General features: G+C 36.3%; 2 protein-coding genes and 1 long non-coding RNA gene across 5 annotated transcripts; 2 read left to right on the top strand and 1 right to left on the bottom strand.

Annotated features, from left to right (window-relative positions):
• The first annotated feature begins 216 nt into the window (after positions 1-216).
• Positions 217-5,238, top strand: LOC115974169. 3 transcript variants are annotated; one of them, XM_031094401.1, is made up of 8 exons: positions 217-602; positions 705-816; positions 1,020-1,112; positions 1,211-1,957; positions 2,447-2,798; positions 3,473-3,554; positions 4,348-4,592; positions 4,791-5,238. In XM_031094401.1, exons 1-7 carry the CDS (start codon positions 393-395, stop codon positions 4,552-4,554), a joined length of 1,803 nt encoding a protein of 600 aa, XP_030950261.1. In that variant the 5' UTR covers positions 217-392; the 3' UTR covers positions 4,555-4,592; positions 4,791-5,238. The 3 variants fall into 3 exon arrangements, with proteins under 3 accessions (XP_030950261.1, XP_030950260.1, XP_030950259.1); XM_031094400.1 differs by having other exon boundaries at positions 238-602; positions 696-816; positions 4,798-5,189; XM_031094399.1 differs by having other exon boundaries at positions 242-602; positions 696-816; positions 4,791-5,189.
• LOC115974171 lies at positions 4,903-13,044 on the bottom strand. Its single transcript, XM_031094402.1, has 5 exons — positions 12,706-13,044; positions 12,166-12,362; positions 12,018-12,051; positions 6,264-6,868; positions 4,903-6,154 (listed from the first exon to the last, which is right to left on the bottom strand). The coding sequence occupies exons 1-5, from the start codon at positions 13,013-13,015 to the stop codon at positions 5,870-5,872; spliced, it is 1,431 nt and encodes a 476-aa protein (XP_030950262.1). The 5' UTR covers positions 13,016-13,044; the 3' UTR covers positions 4,903-5,869.
• Positions 13,045-17,736: 4,692 nt separating this feature from the next.
• LOC115978310 lies at positions 17,737-18,362 on the top strand. Its single transcript, XR_004088681.1, has 2 exons — positions 17,737-17,779; positions 17,980-18,362. It is a non-coding gene; the product is annotated as an uncharacterized LOC115978310 (long non-coding RNA).
• The last annotated feature ends 21 nt before the right edge of the window (positions 18,363-18,383 follow it).

The following is an 18,383-nucleotide window of genomic DNA, read 5'->3' as shown; positions in this document are numbered from 1 at the left end:
CTACTGTCATTCCTGTCCAGTCAAATTTACAGTCAGTCAAAGTCCATGAAGACCCCCACAAAACATAAAAAGAAGCAAACCCCACTTACTTTCCACCTTATAACAAAAACAAAACCCCGCCCAAAGAATTTAGATAAAAATGCCAAAACCGTTGTATTTTCTCTCGAGTCCATTCACGCTTAAATAATTCAAAAAAAAAAAAAAAAACAGTAAGTCATAAACACAACGCCAAGCACGCTCGCTAAACATAATTAACGCTTAGTATTATATATTCGTACCCGCCATTCACACACACAGTCAGAGAGAGTCTCTATCATTCACATTTTTAGTGTGAATGCAATGTGAAAGAGGGAATTGAAAAAGCTGCTTACTCGTAAACTTACATATATACAATGCCGGAGATAGGGTTTCAAGAGCAGCAGCAGCAACTCTCGTCGAGATCATCAGGATTGAGAGCTCATCGCGATGCTAGTCCTGATTCTGTGATCTTCACTCTCGAATCCAACTTCAGCTTGTTTTCTTCGGCTTCGGCTAGCGTCGATCGCTGCTCCTTCGCCTCGGATGCTCACGATCACGACTCTTTTGCCTCCGAAATCTCTCTAGTAATATTCTTTTTGCATGTTATGTTTGTTTTTTTCTATTTTGATTTCGCATTTCTACCGCTAGAATTGAAGGCAGCTAATAAAAACAACTAGTCGGTGCAGCATTTAACAGATAATCATCATCACGAGAGTTTGAGTGGTCCAGATCCAAATCCAGATCCAAACAACAAACAGCACTGTCGTTTTTTCTCTAAAAGAGGAGAAAAATCAAAAGGTACGGTACTCAACTCACACTCACAGTGTTTTTTTTTTTCTCGTAGATTTGGCTCTTTGAAAATTCAAACGAACCAAAACAAAAAGTACAAACGACGACGCTTTTTCCAAAAGGAAATTTCAATGTCTCTTTCTCTTTCTCTTTCTCTCTCTCTCACTCACGCACTCACTCACTCACTGTTTGTTTCCTTCTACAATACGCAGCTCAAAAAGAAGACAATAATAATGATGGAGACTTTGAAGACGAATCTCCTCCGCTAGATTCTGCTAGAAGCTCTTTCTCTCTTGCTCTCAAAGGTACACTTTTCACTGAGCTCTTACTTTCATGATTGTATTCGAAAATAGTATTAAACTTGTTCAGCTGTACTTTTTGTTTGTTTCTTTGTTCTATATAGAATGCCAGGATCGGAGATCCAGATCTGAAGCGCTATCGAAGAAGCTAGATAGAAGAAGACCAGCTTCGTTGGATCTAAACAATGCTACAACCGCCGCCGCCGCGTCATCGCCGCGATTGGCATCGATGAAAAAGGCCTCGGCGATTTCGTCTCGGAAATCCGGCGGTACGTTTCCGAGTCCCGGTACGCCTAATTATCGGCACGCGAGTGTAGGAATGCAAAAAGGTTGGAGCTCAGAGCGAGTACCATCGCACTCGAATGGTGGTGGTGGTGGTGGTGGCGGTGGTAACCGTAGACAACTAGCTACTAGTACTTCGTTGTTACCTTTCAACAATGGAAGGACTTTGCCTTCGAAATGGGAAGATGCAGAGAGGTGGATTTTCAGTCCGGTATCGGGAGATAACGGTAGTTCGAGGAATTCAGTTCAGCCTCAGCAGCCGCTGCCGCAGCAAAGGCGGCCTAAGTCGAAGAGCGGACCGCTCGGGCCGCCTGGGGTTGCGTATTACTCGCTGTATTCGCCGATATTTGATGGAGGGAACGTGGGGAATTTTGTGATGGCGGGGTCTCCGTTCTCGGCCGGAGTCATGGCGGCCGATGGATTGGCCATGCGTGGCGGCGGCGGCGGCGGTGGTGGTGGTGGCAATGGTGGAGGGTTTATAGGAAGGAATGAGCCTTGCATGGCTAGGTCGGTTAGTGTGCATGGGTACTCTGAGATGCTGAACCAGTCTTCATTGCCTGGGTCAAGAGGTACTAGACTACTAGTTTAACACTTTAGCTTTGTTTAAGCCTCTGTTTCTTGAATTAGAACTTGCATGTTATTCAGATTTCATTTAATTTGTGGATTTCGAATGTGGTACTCAATATACCTTTAGACTTGTAATGCTAATCTAAAACATGAAATTGTCTTTTCCCAAAAAAAAAAAAAAAAAGCTGACTGAGTTAATAACTGGATGTCAGTTTCTTCAATGGGTTTTTGGTTATTTTTTGTTTTGTTTGATAAAGTGAGTTGTTGACCCAATTAATAGGTGTGGTCTTGATTAGTTGAAGAAAGTTGGTTAGGATTCTTATAATAGATAATAGTAGGAACATATTGATGTGGGTGAGGTGCTGGATTTGGACTATGTTGAGTTTAAGTCTATCTTTGTCTTTGAAGATGGGGATCTTTAACGAAATTGTTAAACCTGTTGTATTTTTACATATCTGATATTTGGGTTTTTGACCTTGGATCTAACACAGATGAAAAAAATGATGGGGTCAAGGATGCTGGCACTGATATATCTCGTGGTGTGTCGAGAAGGGACATGGCAACCCAGATGAGCCCAGAGGGTAGCTCTCATTCATCTCCCGAAAGGAGGCTTTCATTCTCTAACTCCAATCCCTCTGCCCTGCCTATAATGGAGTTGCAGAGTGTTCCGTCCTCTAAATTGGAAGTTAGGGATGTGCAGGTAGATGAACGTGTCACCATGACTAGGTGGTCCAAGAAACATAAAGCCCGATTTCCTGGGAAGGGTTCAGACAATGTTGATAACTGGAAAAAGAAAGATTTGGATGCTCAATCTTCAGATTGGGATATAAAGACAATTTCCAAGTATGAATATTTGACAACTTTATTACTTACATTATCTTTATTTTGTGGGATCATTGAATGAAAATATGATACGAAGGAGACCTTAGAAGCAAATTGGGTCATTGAAGGTTTGCAAAGAAAAATGTCAAAGAAGCAATGTTCTCTTTTCCAAAAATCATGAGGTCCCCTAACAGGAAATCTTTGAATTTACCTTCTTTTTAATATTGTTCCATAGGTCATCAACATGGGGTCAAATAGAAGAAAGGGTTTTTGATTTTGTAACACTGCCATTATAAACTTTAGGATATATCTTTTCATGTTATGGTTGGAAAGACAATGATTGTTTAAATCATCCTAAGAAGATGGCTAGGTTCTTAAGTTGAGTGGAGCACGGACCTATGATATATAGTAATTTAATTCTCTCAAGAAGTTGAGCTGTTACCATGAACTCGAACAAATTTTCCCAAAATAATTCAGCTCCAAGCCTTCCAGATGATAGCAATTGATTGGTTAGTTTAGTAAAGATATTTCAGGCCACCGATTTTATTACTTATAAGCCTTAATTACTGAAAAGAAGTTTGGCCACAGTACCATATCAGAGGATAAGACTCACCCTGTGCTAGTAGCTACTGTCACGAAAGTTATGCAGATATTTATCTATTCTATATTAATGTGTCAATGGCTGATTTTTCCAGGTTGAAAAGAGAGGAAGCCAAAATCAATGCATGGGAGAACCTGCAGAAGGCAAAAGCTGAGGCAGCAATTCGCAAACTAGAGGTCATTTTTAATAAAGTGTTTCATCATGTATCATTTTATATCAGTTGAAACATTTACCAATGATCAGTCCTTGGTACTGTCTTTTTCTTATTTCCCGGAATGTCATTCGAATATATCTTTTCAATGTATCACTTTGGTCTAGTCTAGCATGATTTTATTTCTAGTCAATATATCACCAAAGATGAATTCTGGGTTAATCAAATTGTCTTTAGTTTAGGTTTACTGGTGGGGAACATGACACACTTCACTCCTGAACATGCTACAAAGTGACTATTCTTGAATAAGTCAGTTGAAATTTTGCAAGAATGTTTTTCCTTTTACTTAATAGCAGGACATTGGAGAATTATGGGAAGGCCATTCAGCCCAACCTTTGAACTGAAATTTGCAGGAAATAGGATTATAGAAGAATTTTCACTAAAATCAGTTAGATATCTATTCATTTTAAGCCTTCATCTCTGGTGGATGTGCAGGCCAAAGAAAGAAATGATAAAAGTAGTAAAGAAATCATTCTCTCTCTCTCTCTCTCTCTCGCATGTGTGTGAGTTGCAAATAGTATATAAAGAAGAAGAAGAATTAGTTTTTTTGGGATTGCTAAATTCACAATTAAGAAATAAGAAGTCTCTATGGAAAAAGCTCCACATCTCAGATTGTGCCAGCTTGATCATGGATTTCTATCTTTCTGTCTCTCTCATGGTTTATGGCAACCTTGTCAAATATGCATTATGTGTTCATATTCTGAAAAAGGGAGGCATAAGCATTTGGTACTATGGCCCTTACTTGACATTTATTTCAGATGAAGCTCGAAAAGAAAAGGTCATCATCTATGGACAAGATTATGAACAAGCTCAGATCGGCTCAGAAGAGAGCTCAAGAAATGAGGAGTTCAATGCTGGCCAATCAGGCCCATCAAGTTACTGGGGCTTCCCATAAGGCGATATCATTCCGCAGAACCCGTCAGATGGGCTCTTTGAGTGGTTGTTTCACCTGCCATGCTTTCTAATGCCTCATCGAGTAATATGCACTCACCCATAATAGCAGGTAGCTTCTTTTTGTAAAATACTCTCTGTTTCAGCATTTGATCTGCTTCAAATTTTCTCATTTACATGCATGTCCTATCTTCTTAGATTGATCTTGCAGAAATTAAAAACTCAAATGCTATTATATGTTGCACTACTTATATGATCCTAACACTGTACGCTCCCTTGTTTACTCGTGCTTTGCTATGATTCTGTCTAGGTTACAGTAGAGTGGAAAATGGAGTGCAAGAACATGAATGAATGGTGTACAGCAGAGGAAAAATATTATTTTGACACTAATTCAGTGTCAATGCAGTTTTTGTGGTGGTCTGAAGCACTGGTTCCCCTATCAAGTTTCCCAATAGGATGTGAGACCCCAGTAAACACAATCTTGGGGATTCAATGGTTAATAATGCATGTATGTATGTAAATCAATCTTTAGATTTTTCTTTTTCTTTTTGGGAATGTTTTTTTCACCATGACATTTTGTCGTACACGTGGAGATACCACTCATCTAATTAAGCTCTAGTTTTTATCAAAGCTTGAAAGTGACTAGGTTATGTGCACTCTGCATTATTATGATTGATTTGTTAAATTTTGAAATTTTTCCAATTGGTAATATTGTGGGCAATATAACTTGTAGTGTACTTCGTTACCTTTTCGTCTTCTATCTAAGATGCAGTAGTTTGGTTTCGGACATGATATGTTATTTTAATATAGGAATCAATTGTTTTTGAAGTATTAGCATGCCATTAGAGAAATGAGACATATGACTTTCCTGCCATTAATGTGGTATCTGAAAATTGATATGAATAAACTGCTTTAATTTTGAATGGTCTGGTTTCTTAGTTTTAGATACAGTGATGTTGAGATCTCTAAAATCGTTCCCACAATTACAGTCTGGTAGATTTTCTTACCAATATTGGGCATATCCTCTTGTACTTGATTTAACAGTCTAAGAGCCATTTACTGGTTTTAGAAAGCAGGCAGTGGTTTCAGACTTCAGTAAATTGCCTTTGATGAAGGCATACCTTATTCCTTTTGAGATTATATTCGCAGCTGTGACCATGAAATACATTGGTTGTTTATCTGGATTGAAGTATTTGAAGAGAGGGGTTTGGAACTTTGGATTTCAATTTGTAGCTTTAATAACTTGAATAAGGTATGCAAAAGCAATTATTATTATTATTTTTTGTTCATGAAATTTATTTCGGTACTTGATCTCTTGACTATCAAGGGGAAATGTTAATGTGATAAAAGTGAATAATATGTACAGTTTCGGTTTCGTATTTGTGTAGGTCAGTTAACCTTAGAATCTAGTTGATGCATTGTGCTTTGGAGGTCTAGAGGTAAAGATCCCAATCGGGTAGCATTAACATAATCTTGGGGCATATGTGCTACTAATCCGGGAAATACCAATCCAAAAATCCTCATCGTTTTCATTAACCAACTTTCTTTGTACTCTGGACCCCTCGTATATGGGAAAATGAAACTCCGGTTCAGCTCCCAAATTGCGTTAAGCCTCAATTTGACAAAGGTCCATGGCACTGAGAAGTAGTTCTTATTCGGCTCCTCTTTAATGACCTGCACTCCAACCAGGATGCATAGTTTAACCTCATTGAGCCAAATCTAAAAATCTACATGCTTGAAAAGACAGAGGGATAGAGACATAGTAGAGAGAGAGAGGACTGACCTTTCCTTCATAGGAGCTATTGTAGTAGTAGCAAGTTCCAAAGTGAGTAAAAAAGACATTATCATCATCATAAGGGACCCTAGGCACTATGTCATTGCAGTAAACAAACCTAAAATACCTCACATCATATTGCTCCAACTTCTTCTCCATATATTCCTTCAACTGATTGTCTCCAACCCTTGGTTGCCCAAATGTGTACACTCCCTCCAACTTATCCATCAACCATTCCTCTTCATGTATTGCTAGCACAGTCAGAAACAAAATCGCCAATGCCCCACCCAAGCTGTGCCCTGTCAATATAAATTTTGCATTCTTATTTTTTTGCAATAACTTTCTCAACCTTTGTCTGATTTCATAATAAGCATATTTGTTTTGGTTACTTCCTAGTTCGGGCCATCCTTTTCTCTTTTGAAGACCAAGAGCTTTCATAAAGCCACTATGAGTCTGACCCACCCCTTCAATTTCATACCATGAGAGATCCACATCTACTCTCCAAGCTTTTGGGTCAAATGGGTGGGTGCCCCTAAATGCAACCACGATCAGGTTAGGGTCAACCCTTGTATCTTGGAACGTAATGGCTTGAGTTGTATAGTCCTTCAGGTAATCTGTCAAACACTGGATTAGAACAGTTTATTTTCTAGTTGGCCGAAAAGGAAAAAGGTAAAATTGCTATTTGCAGGTAAAGCACATACTAATCTTTCACTAAACACGGAGAATAAAATTATCACAAAAGTAAAAATTGAGACACAATTTCAAATTTGAGTCCTACAGTTAGCATGGGGGAACAATACAGAATGTGGTTATTTTTATTATTTTTTCCTAATACTAATAATAAGAACAAAAGAATCTATCATCTTACCAAATGATTGCACTGCAACTATGTGCGTCAACCCCACAAACTAGGTGCCTGTAAAGTGTACACTTTTTAAAAAGAGATTCAGCCAATCAGCACGATGAATTTATATTTGAGCAATGAAGAATTAAATAATCAAGATATATAACATCAATCTCTGGAGGCAAAGGGCTTCCTACTGTGAGGAACTTTTTCCAATCTTATGATTTGAAGAAAGTTTTGGTATAACAGTAAACCACAAATAATATAAAATTACTAATTTTCAAAAATATATGAAAATAAACAAAACAATTTTGGTCCCCTGAAGCGTATCAGGTTTTGATTTTTGAGTACAACAGTTTAAAATTAGCTGACATTTATTTTAGATGAAGCCCATATTGGGCCATGGCCCGACTCACTAACTCATAACGTGGGCCTTTTTCCCTAATCCTCAGATATTGGTATTAAACGGATGACATGGGCCAATGGATAACAAATTATCCAAGCCCAAATGATAGTGTGACAAAATAAAGAAACAGAGAAACCTAGAAGGCCTATGCACTAATTTTTGTGCAAAACTCAACAGCCATCACTCATTGTCATATTGAAGCTCATGAAATATTGCACATGTGAGTTTGGCACAATCATGGCCATCAATACAAAAATTTCATAATAATTTTGTAACTAAAGTCCCCATTTAGCAACCTATTAAAGATTAAAGCCCTGTCAAGCTAGTAACGTAGGCTTGCTACCAAGTGGGACAATAAAAGTGATTGGATCCATGTTGGGTTTGTTAAGATGGAGCTTTCAACACTGGCCGAAGACCCTAGGCCCATGGGTTAATGGGCCAAACCCCATCCACCATGGATGGGTAGCCAAGAAAATATTGAACCCCTATTATCCTATGCTAAAAACTAAAAACTAGAAAGCACAATAACCCCAATGATAGAAGCAAGCTCCCTCTTCTCTTTTTAAAGAGAAAAGATTCCTCAACACATATTAGAATTTAGAGGGAGGCACTACTATTGCTTGATTGCTTCTACAGAAATATGACATGACCAACAATCATAGATTAAAGAAAGAAATTAAGAAAAGCATGCCATTAGGGGGAAGACTTAATGTTGATTAGCTCGGGTCAAGACATAACAAATTGTAATAAATAGTTAAATAAATACTAATCTGCATAAACTCGTGTCATGCCATATTATGTTAATAAATAGTATAAAATATTGTCATTCTTAAGTTGAAGACTTAAGCTAAGAGACCTTTGTCCAAATAGTTGAGAAGTTACAGCCGAGTTTTGAGTTTTTTTTTCCTCCCGGTTATTTGTTTCACTCTTTTACAGCCAAAGGGAGACCCTTGTAATTCTTAGTAATTATATGATTTTATACTTTATTTTCATAATTAAAAACGAGTTTTTATTTTCATTTATACAAATAATTAAAGATGAGTTAGTTTAACCTTTTGACAAATAATTAAGCACCTTGTTTATCTAAGTGGACTAATAATAGAGTACTACCCTATAAATTAATACTTCATATTTTAATCCCAATAACTAACATTTAGTTTAGCAAAATATTGCCAACGGTTTGCCTGGATGCAATGACGGAAGAAAGTTTATATTAGGGGTGTGCAGAAAACCCACCGACCTGCTGGGTTGGGTTGGTTTTTAAGGTTTGGTGGGTTGGATTGGGTTACCAAAAAAAAATTATAGCGGGTCGGGTTGGGTTTGGGTCATAAAATTACAAACCCGATCCAACCCACCATATTTAATATATTATATATTTTGTGGGGACTATGGCCCAAAGTAACGAGTTGGGCCTTGGGCCCGTCCGAGGAGGCAACATGGCTTAAGCGATCCACGTTAAATCTTATCTTGGAAAATAAAGAAAAAAGGTCCAAGGAGGAATTCCTCCTCGGACACTGAAAATCCGGAGCGAAGTACATCCAAGCCACTGAAGCACATCCCCTAAATACGTAAAAAGGAAGGAGACACAAAATATCTAAACAAAGACTGCCACCACCATATTGAATGCACTACAGCTACTTTCCTGACCGCATTAATGTGGAAAAGACCCTTGAACAGTGTTACATTGGCTACCACAACTCATAAAAGACTGAAAGAGGTGTTTGATGGGACAGGTGCTCAAGTGGAGGATTGGATGATCAACAAGTATAAAACCCAAATGATAAGGAAGAGCTTATATAATGTATAAAAGCCCCCATAGAAAGGGGGAGAGCATGCAAAAGAACTCTAACGTAGTGATATTAATTCATAAACAAAATTCTATGTCTCCTCGGATCAGAGGTTCTCTTATCATAATAGTTGTTGTTCTTGTCTGTGTGTTCCTTAATCTTATGCAAACCTCTGCTTAACTTATCAAAACCTAGTTATTTAATCCACACTCTACAAAATTCATTACATTGGGTTTTTTAACCTTGGAGTTTACTCATTGTAGGCTCGGGCTTCAAACTTTGTCCCCACATACTTAATAATTTTTTTTATTTATAAAAATCAACTGTAGGGCACTTATATATATATTTTTAAATATATATTATATATTTAATAATTTTTTTTTAAAACTAGCTATAGAGCAGCATTTCCTCGGTTCCTCCTACTAATACTAATTTAATATATATATATATATATAATATATTATATAATTAATAAATTTTTTTAAATAACCAGTTCTTCCTATCCTATATAAAAGCCAATTAGTTCACACAAATCCTAATAAATTACTATTGTTATTTAGTCATTAGTGTTATTTGCCTTTAAGGAGTTACATTGATACTAATTGTGGGGCCCAATAATTTAAGGACCAAGCCCAATTGCTCCTGGAAAATCCGAAGGCCCAGTCCGAGGAGAGCTGTGGCCCAAGTTCTATAATACAGAGCACAAAACAATTTTGGAAGGCGGCCGAGGACAGTTTGGTCCTCGGCAGATCCTGAATCCCACCGAAATAAAGGGGTAAAACTGGTATAGGGACGAATTTGTAAGGAGATCCAAAATATCTTAGGGAAGTTATCCTTACTACCCTTCCAGATAAGACCCAACACATGACAGAGCCGTACTCTGCAGCCTTATCAACCATACCCAACAATTCTGGGATTAGACTGATGGGACAAATATCAGTCTTGTATAGATTGACCCTACACGTGGACGAAGGACAATCAACACGGACGAGTATAAAAGAGGAAAGTAAGTAAATCTAAAGGGGAGCCCATCCCACCTCCGAAAAAGAAAGATCACAGGGGGGAGAACATCTCAACAACACCGGACTTCACTGAAGAAAGTCCGTCGTTGGATAACCGGAATAAGGCCTCAATGGTCCTCGGATTAAGTCCGAGGAGACCCATCCCATAGGGCGTGACATCTTAGGGCTTAAATGTTCAAGCCCAATTCTCTTTTTACATGAATTCCTCCAAAACCCTGACCGGGCACCGCCCCGTGACCAGCGGCTAGTTTTTCAAGCCCACTCTCTACAAATCATATTGTGAGGGATCTTTCACGCGTGAGCCCAACATCCTTATTGGGCCGCCGGAGAATCATGTCCTTACACTAATCTTTAGGTTTTTTTAATATATTACTATTTATATTTTTTTCTACTGAATTTAATAATAATAATAAAAATTTGTCAAACCCATGGGTTCAACCCGACTCATGTGGGTTGGGTTGGACTTATGTGATGGGTTGGGTTAAATTTTTTTTGACCCACCATGGTGGGTTGGGTCAAAAAATCCCCTCAATCCGACCCAACCCGACCCATACACACCTCTAGTTTATATAGCATTTTAGGAAAATGTTAACAAATGCCTTTAGCTATTTTTAGAAATATTTTATTAGGAGAGTGATAAAATAATAAATATTGTTGACAACTTTTTATATTTCTCATAAAAGTGATGTCAAAACTTTCTTAATCAAAGATCTTAAAGCAATTATTAATAGTTTAGCAAAAAAAAAAAAATTGTTAATAAATTATTTAAAAAAAGTTTTGAGAACTAATTTTATGGAAAATATAATAAACAGTAAATAAAATTAATTATTTTTTATTTTCATATAAAATTTTTAAAAAATAATTTCTAAACTAATGTTCTTAGAGTACCCATTAACTTTTTCCTTTATTTTGTTACGGAAATAACATAATATATAATTTGGTACAGGTTTGCAACCCTAGCCCATTTTTCAACTTCCATGTGGTTTCACATGGGGCAAATAAAAGCAAATGTGGGATCCATAATCCATATGATTTTGTATCAAAGGCATTCTCTTATAAGTAATTGGATCTATACTTTTCATGGGATCTTTGATTTAAAGAGATAAAAGGAAAGTGCACTTTTAACTAATTATAATCTTAGTCCATTATTAATTGACAAATTATCTCAATTAGTTTTTTTTTTTTTGAGAAACTATTTCCTCCATTAGTTAGTAGTATGTATTTGGATAATTTATCTTTTCTTATATTAGTTTATTAGCTTATTTGTTTATGAGTTATGTTTGCTTTTTAAAATCATTTTTTTTAGAGAAGTCATATGGCTACAATATTTGGTTCTAATTTAAACCTACCACTGAAATTACTTTTTTTCCCCCACTAATAATAATATGTAACAATCAGCCACTTATGATTTATTATAAAATTATTGTAAAAATTTTGTAGATATAACATTTTTCTTTTTTTTAATAGATAAATTTGTTTTTACAATTTTTACCAAATGACAAATATGCTTGTGAATAAAAGCTAATTTTAAGAGAAGTCAACTTAGATGGCATATTATTTAATTTGTGACTCTTCTTAATACAAATAATATGTCCCACTTTATACTTAACTAATTAAAAAGAGTGAGACAAATGAATTCTATAACCTAGGCTATAACTACATAATTTTTTTAAGGATTAGAATATAATATAGGTTGATACTTACCATTCCAATAGTTGTCGAAGTACAAGAATTTCATCTGTGCAAAAATGAAAAAAGAAACGTTAATCTTCATCATAGCCATTATATACCACAAGGGCAGAATCAAAAAAAAAAAAAAAAAAAAAAGTTTTGCCATGTTAATGATACTTACATTCCAATGATCATTGATTATGATTTTAGCGAATTCTTCATTTTCGTACGACAATTTGGAGGCCATAATTGAGAGAAAAGCGTTGTATTTTGTGTTACCATATTTGATACTTTTGTCTAATTCCACTCTTGGATCAAGATTTCCTACCACAGATGTGAACTTTGCCGATAACCTATTTGGCATTCTTTCCCTTTTTCCTACAAAACCCACTTACTCCATCAATGTTTGGAAGAAAATAATAAATTCTCAACAAAATTTAAACAAATGATTGCATTAAATTAGATTGTTTTATAGAAAGATAACACTGCATTACAGTCATGGTTTTCAAATTATTTACGAAATCTAAGATATTAGTTCCTAAATATTTGCCTTAAATTAGATATATAGTAAGTTAGAACACATACATAATAGCATAATAATTAATGCATGCACGCAATTTTGGGCATATATACTGCCGTACATGCATGCAGATTATATATATGGAACTTTATAACCTATTAAATGCTCAATATACCATGCTACATATAACACAAACCAAACCTGTTAAGAAATTGGTGAAGAGCCTGAGTAATCCACCGTTGCTTGAAAGAAGATTCAGCCATTGCTCTAACACTTTCCCTAATTTTTTCATAGGGTTTTCCACCTTAAGGAGGAGTTTCTGCGCAAAAAGGGAGCTGAAGATGTACCATCTTCTCCAAAAACCTCCCTTAAGGTCTTCTGATGAGCACTCAATGAATTCACAATCTTTTGATTCAGAGGAAAAGAGAAAGCAACCGAGATCATAAAAACTAGCGTTATCTGGCTTCAGCACAAAATAATTTTTGCTGAAATTTTTTTCATCACAAGACATGGCTTAGAAGTAATATGGAGAAGGTGCAGGATGGGTTGCTATTTCAATGTCTCAATTGGAAAACCAGGTAATTAAATTTTAGCAAAGCGACTCAATATTTATATCTGCAATTCTGTATACCACAATTCCTAACTTTCGAAAAAAATAATTTAAGAGACATATGCTTATGGTAAGAGACAAGGTAAGTATTCCTAACTTTTGAAAAAGATAAGAGACATATGCCATGCTTTCTAATATGCCTCATCGAGTGATATGCACTCGACCCATAATAGCAGGTAGCTTCTTTTTGTAAAATACACTCCGTTTTTGCATTTGATCTGCTTAAATATTTCTCATTTACATGCATGTCCTTTCCACTGGAGTCTCTTAACCAGCGAATACTTTCCAGACATATCTACAATACTGATTGATGGTGCTGAAAGTTATAAAGTTAATTAAATCGCAAAACACAATCCTTTCTCATAAAGCTAATGAAATTAGAACGATAAAAGCAACCAAAAAAAAAAAAACCGATCTAACCCATTTGGGCCCGCATGTTGGTGGTGGTGGAGGCGAAGCAGACGAGGAAGACGATGATCTCTCCCTCAATGGAGCACAACAACGATTTCTCCCTCTCTCTCTCTCTGTCTGAGATGAGAACAAATAAAATGGAGATCTGTGAATGGCTTCTATTGTTTTGTTTAAGTGAAACACTCAAACGGGTGTGGGCTTTAAATTAGTAGTCTGTCTTTTATAATATAAAAAAATTAAGAGAAATGTTATTTCTATAATATTTTTACAATGTTATTAGTTCAAATTTCAACTTACTACTAAAATTATTTTTTTGTCCACTGATAACAATTTGTAACAACTTACTACCTATAATTTGAATATATTGTGGAGATAATATTTCTTAATGAATAAACTCATTCCAAATATGCTTAGATTTGATAAATTTTAAATTACATAGAATTTTCAAAGAACTTGCATAATGCTAAGGTAGATTTGATAATGACGGACAGATAAATAATGAAAGCGTGAGAATTAAAATTAGACCATTAACAAAATAGATCATTGAAATATTTTTAAAAATTATACTGTTAGGAGATTTAAAAATGTAGCTATTATAATTTGGAAAATATAGTTGTTGAGACTTGGGAGTTGGGAATGAATAAAAATTGATTTAAAAAATAATAAAAAATGATAGAAAAATAATATTTAATTGAGATAAAGAAATGATAGAAAATATGTTGAAAAGTGTATTTAAAAAAATAAATAGATAAAGTCAATGTCTCAATTGGGAAAACTACCGTAAATTTTAGCAAAGAAACTCAATATTTATATCTATAATTCTATATACAACAATTCTCAACTTAAAAAATAAAAAAATAAGGTAAGAGACATATGCTTGTGGTAAGAGACAAGGTAAGAGACATATGCTTATGGCTTTTAGTATTCCTAACTTCTGAAGGGTTAAATGGGATGATAAAGCAGGCTGAGAGGAGGGGTGATATCCATGGCTTTTCTCTATGCAGACGGGGTCTAAAACTAACACATCTGCTTTTTGCAGATGATAGTCTCCTTTTTTGCAGGGCAACTGTGGAGGAGTGTGGAAAGGTGTTGGAAGTGCTGAATAAATATGAAGAAGCATCAGGTCAAAAAGTGAACAAGAGCAAAACCACAATCTTTTTTAGTAAAGCAACAAATGTTGAAGCGAAGAGGGCTATCAAGGAGGCTTGGGGTGTGTTAGAAATAACGCATTATGAAAGATACTTGGGTCTTCCATCTTTTGTGGGTAAAGGAAAGAAGGCTAGTTTCAATTATATTAAAGAAAAGGTGTGGCGGAAACTCCAAGGGTGGGAAGGGAAGTTACTTTCTCAGGCGGGTAGAGAAGTGTTGATTAAGTCGGTTATCCAAGCTATTCCTACTTACACAATGGGGTGTTTCAAAATTCCCATTGGCTTATGTAATGAGATTGAGGGCTTAATCAAGAAGTTTTGGTGGGGCCAAAGAGGAGACCGAAGGAGGATTCATTGGGTTAAATGGGAAGATATGACAAGATCAAAAACAATAGGTGGAATGGGTTTTCAAGAGCTTGCTTTGCACAATGATTCTCTCCTTGCAAAGCAAGCATGGCGTTTATTGCACAATACTGATTCACTATTTTACAAAGTTTTCAAAGCCCGATTTTTCCCTAACACTACTATTATGGAAGCCACAGATTCACGGATGGGCTCCTACGCTTGGAGGAGTATCCTTCATGGTAGAGAAGTTTTACAGAGAGGTGCTAGATGGCGGATTGGTAATGGGCAAAAGATTAAGATATGGCAGCACCATTGACTGCCAAGGAAGCACCCACCTTATTTACCGGAATGTCCAATTCAAGACTTTGAGGATTCAACGGTAGATACACTCATTGATCCATTGAACAGGCAGTGGGTAGTGGAGCTGGTTGACGGTCTTTTTACAAGGGAGGATGCCGAGATGATTAAAAAAATTCCTTTAGGCTGAGCTTCATCTGAGGATACTTTGTTTTGGCCCCATTCAAGCAACGGTGTCTACAGCTATAAATTAGGCTATAGATTCCTAAAGGAGGAGGCAGCTGCTTTGGGTGATGTTGCACAGGATCAACAGAACAGGGATAAGCACATTTGGAAGAGCATTTGGTCTATGCGTACACCACAAAAGGTGAAGACCATGCTGTGGAGGGCCTGCCGTGAAGCTCTGCCAACAAAGCAAGCCTTAGTCCGTCGCAAAATCATTGAAGATTCAGTGTGTGAGCGATGCTGTAACTCGGCAGAAAACTCTTTACATGCTTTGTGGCGGTGTCTTGAACTGGATCCGGTGTGGGCCAATGCAGAGCTGTGGGGTTTCAGAAGTTCAGTGCACTTCCTGGACTTCAAAGAGCTATTGTCGTGGTTGATTATGCAGAAAAAGGATGTTGAATTATTTGCAGCAACGGTATGGATGATCTGGAACCAGCGGAACAGAGTCAGACTTAATATACCAGCTGATAGTCTTCACCAACTTGCTCATACCGCCAGGACGTGGCTACTGGAATTTCAAAGAAGGCAAGTAGATCATGCATCCCAGGTACAACAAGAAACGCGACGGGCCAGAAGCAGGTGGAAGCCTCTGAGGAGTGAGTTTTTGAAAATAAATTACGACGGCGCGACCTTTTCGAAAGAAAATAAATCAGGGATAGGAGTGGTGATAAGAGATGGAGATGGTGAAGTGATAGCTTCATGCTCGAAACTATTGCATCAAGCCTATAGCAGTAGAGAGGTTGAGGCGATGGCGGCTGTTACAGCCCTTTCCTTGGCATCAGACATAGGAGTTCAACAAGCTATCTTAGATGGAGACTCACTGGAAGTTTTTAAGGCTCAAACGGATGATTCGGTCCCTTTAGCTCCATTTGGTTTATTCATAGATGAGGTGAAAAGTTTATCCTCACAATTTGTTAAATTACTTTATTCTCATACATTTAGAGAAGGTAATTCTTTAGCTCATGGTCTGGCTAGACATGCCATTGGCATACCAGATTTCTTAGCGTGGATAGAGGATGTTTCATCACATCTTTATTCTGTTGTTCAAGCCGATTTAAGAGGTGTTTTTTAATAAAAATTTCGATGTTTCCCCTCCAAAAAAAAAAAAAAACAATTAGTCTCCTGCAATGGTCCAATGGTTTAAAGAAGAAGAATTAGTTTTTCAGGATTGCTAAATTCACAATTAAGAAATAAGAAGTCTCTATGGAAAAAGTTACGTTCCACATCTCAGATTGTGCTAGCTTGATTATGGATCTCTCTCTCTCTCTCTCTCTCTCTCTCTCTCTCTCTCTCTCTCATAGTTTATGGCATCCTTGTCAAACATGCAGGGTCGGCTCAACAATTTTGGGGTCTTAGGTGAAAATTTTAAGTGGGTCATTTTTTAAACTTTATAGTCTAAACTTGCACAAATAAAAATTAATTTATTACATGTTTCAATAAATTAGTATCACTATAATACAAATGAGATAATATAATATATATTAAATTATTAATTGGTGTAAAAATTTATAATAATTGATAAAGTAAGAGTTTGCATTTAAAAAAAATGTGATAACTTATTAATTAGTGTGTGCCCATGTGGTGTGTAGGGCCAGCTGTGACTTGTGGACAAGAGTGTGTAGCACTGTGTGTATTGTGTAGTCTTATCTTGTCAAGTTGTGTGCATTTTCACTGTGCAGTATTCTGTATTTTAAGATACAATGTGGTCTTTTTAATTCATTTTAATGACCAATAAAAGTACTTAATTTTTAATTGTAATTAAAATATATAGATGAATATTATATATATATATATATATATATACATATATATTTTATTTTTTTATTTTATAAATGAGGGTCTTCTTTTATTTGGGGGTCTTAGGCGATTGCATTAATTATATCTATGATTCAGCCCGCCCTACAAACATGCATTATGTGTTCATATTCTGAATAAGGGAGGCATAAGCATTTGGTACTATGGCCCTTAATTAATTACTTGACATATATTTAAGATGAAGCTAGAAAAGAAGAGATCATCATCTATGGACAAGATTATGAACAAGCTTAGATCGATTCAGATGAGAGCTCAAGAAATGAGGAGCTCAACGCTGGCCAATCAGGCCCATCAAGTTACCGGGGCTTCCCATAAGGCGATATCATTCAGCAGAACCCGTCAGATGGGCTCTTTGAGTGGTTGTTTCACCTGCCATGCTTTCTAATGCCTCATGAGTGATATGCACTCGATCCCATAATAGCAGGTAGCTTCTTTTTGTAAAATACTCCCTGTTTCAGCATTTGATCTGTTTAAATATTTCCCATTTACATGCATGTCCTATCTTCTTAGATTGATCTTGCAGAAATTAAAAACTCAAATGCTATTATATGTTGCACTACTTATATGATCCTAACATTGTACGCTCCCTTGTTTACTCGTGCTTTGCTCTGATTCTGTGTCTAGGTTACAGTAGAGTGGAAAATGGAGTGCAAGAACATGAATGAATGGTGTACAGCAGAGGAAAAATATTATTTTGACACTAATTCAGTGTCGACGCAGTTTTTGTGGTGGTCTGAAGCACTGGTTCCCCTATCAAGGTTCCCAACAGGATGTGAGACCCCAGTAAACACAATCTTGGGGATTCAATGGTTAATAATGCATGTATGTATGTAAATCAATCTTTAGATTTTTCTTTTTCTCTTTGGGAATGTTTTTTTCACCATGACATTTTGTCGTACACGTGGAGATACCACTCATCTAATTAAGCTCTAGTTTTTATCAAAGCTTGAAAGTGACTAGGTTATGTGCACTCTGCATTATTATGATTGATTTGTTAAATTTTGAAATTCTTCCAATTGGTAATATTG

This window comes from Quercus lobata, chromosome 2, assembly GCF_001633185.2.
Source record: "Quercus lobata isolate SW786 chromosome 2, ValleyOak3.0 Primary Assembly, whole genome shotgun sequence".
Lineage (NCBI taxonomy): Eukaryota > Viridiplantae > Streptophyta > Magnoliopsida > Fagales > Fagaceae > Quercus > Quercus lobata.
Note: the sequence above shows the minus strand (reverse complement) of the source record. Positions and strands in the feature narration are given on the sequence as shown.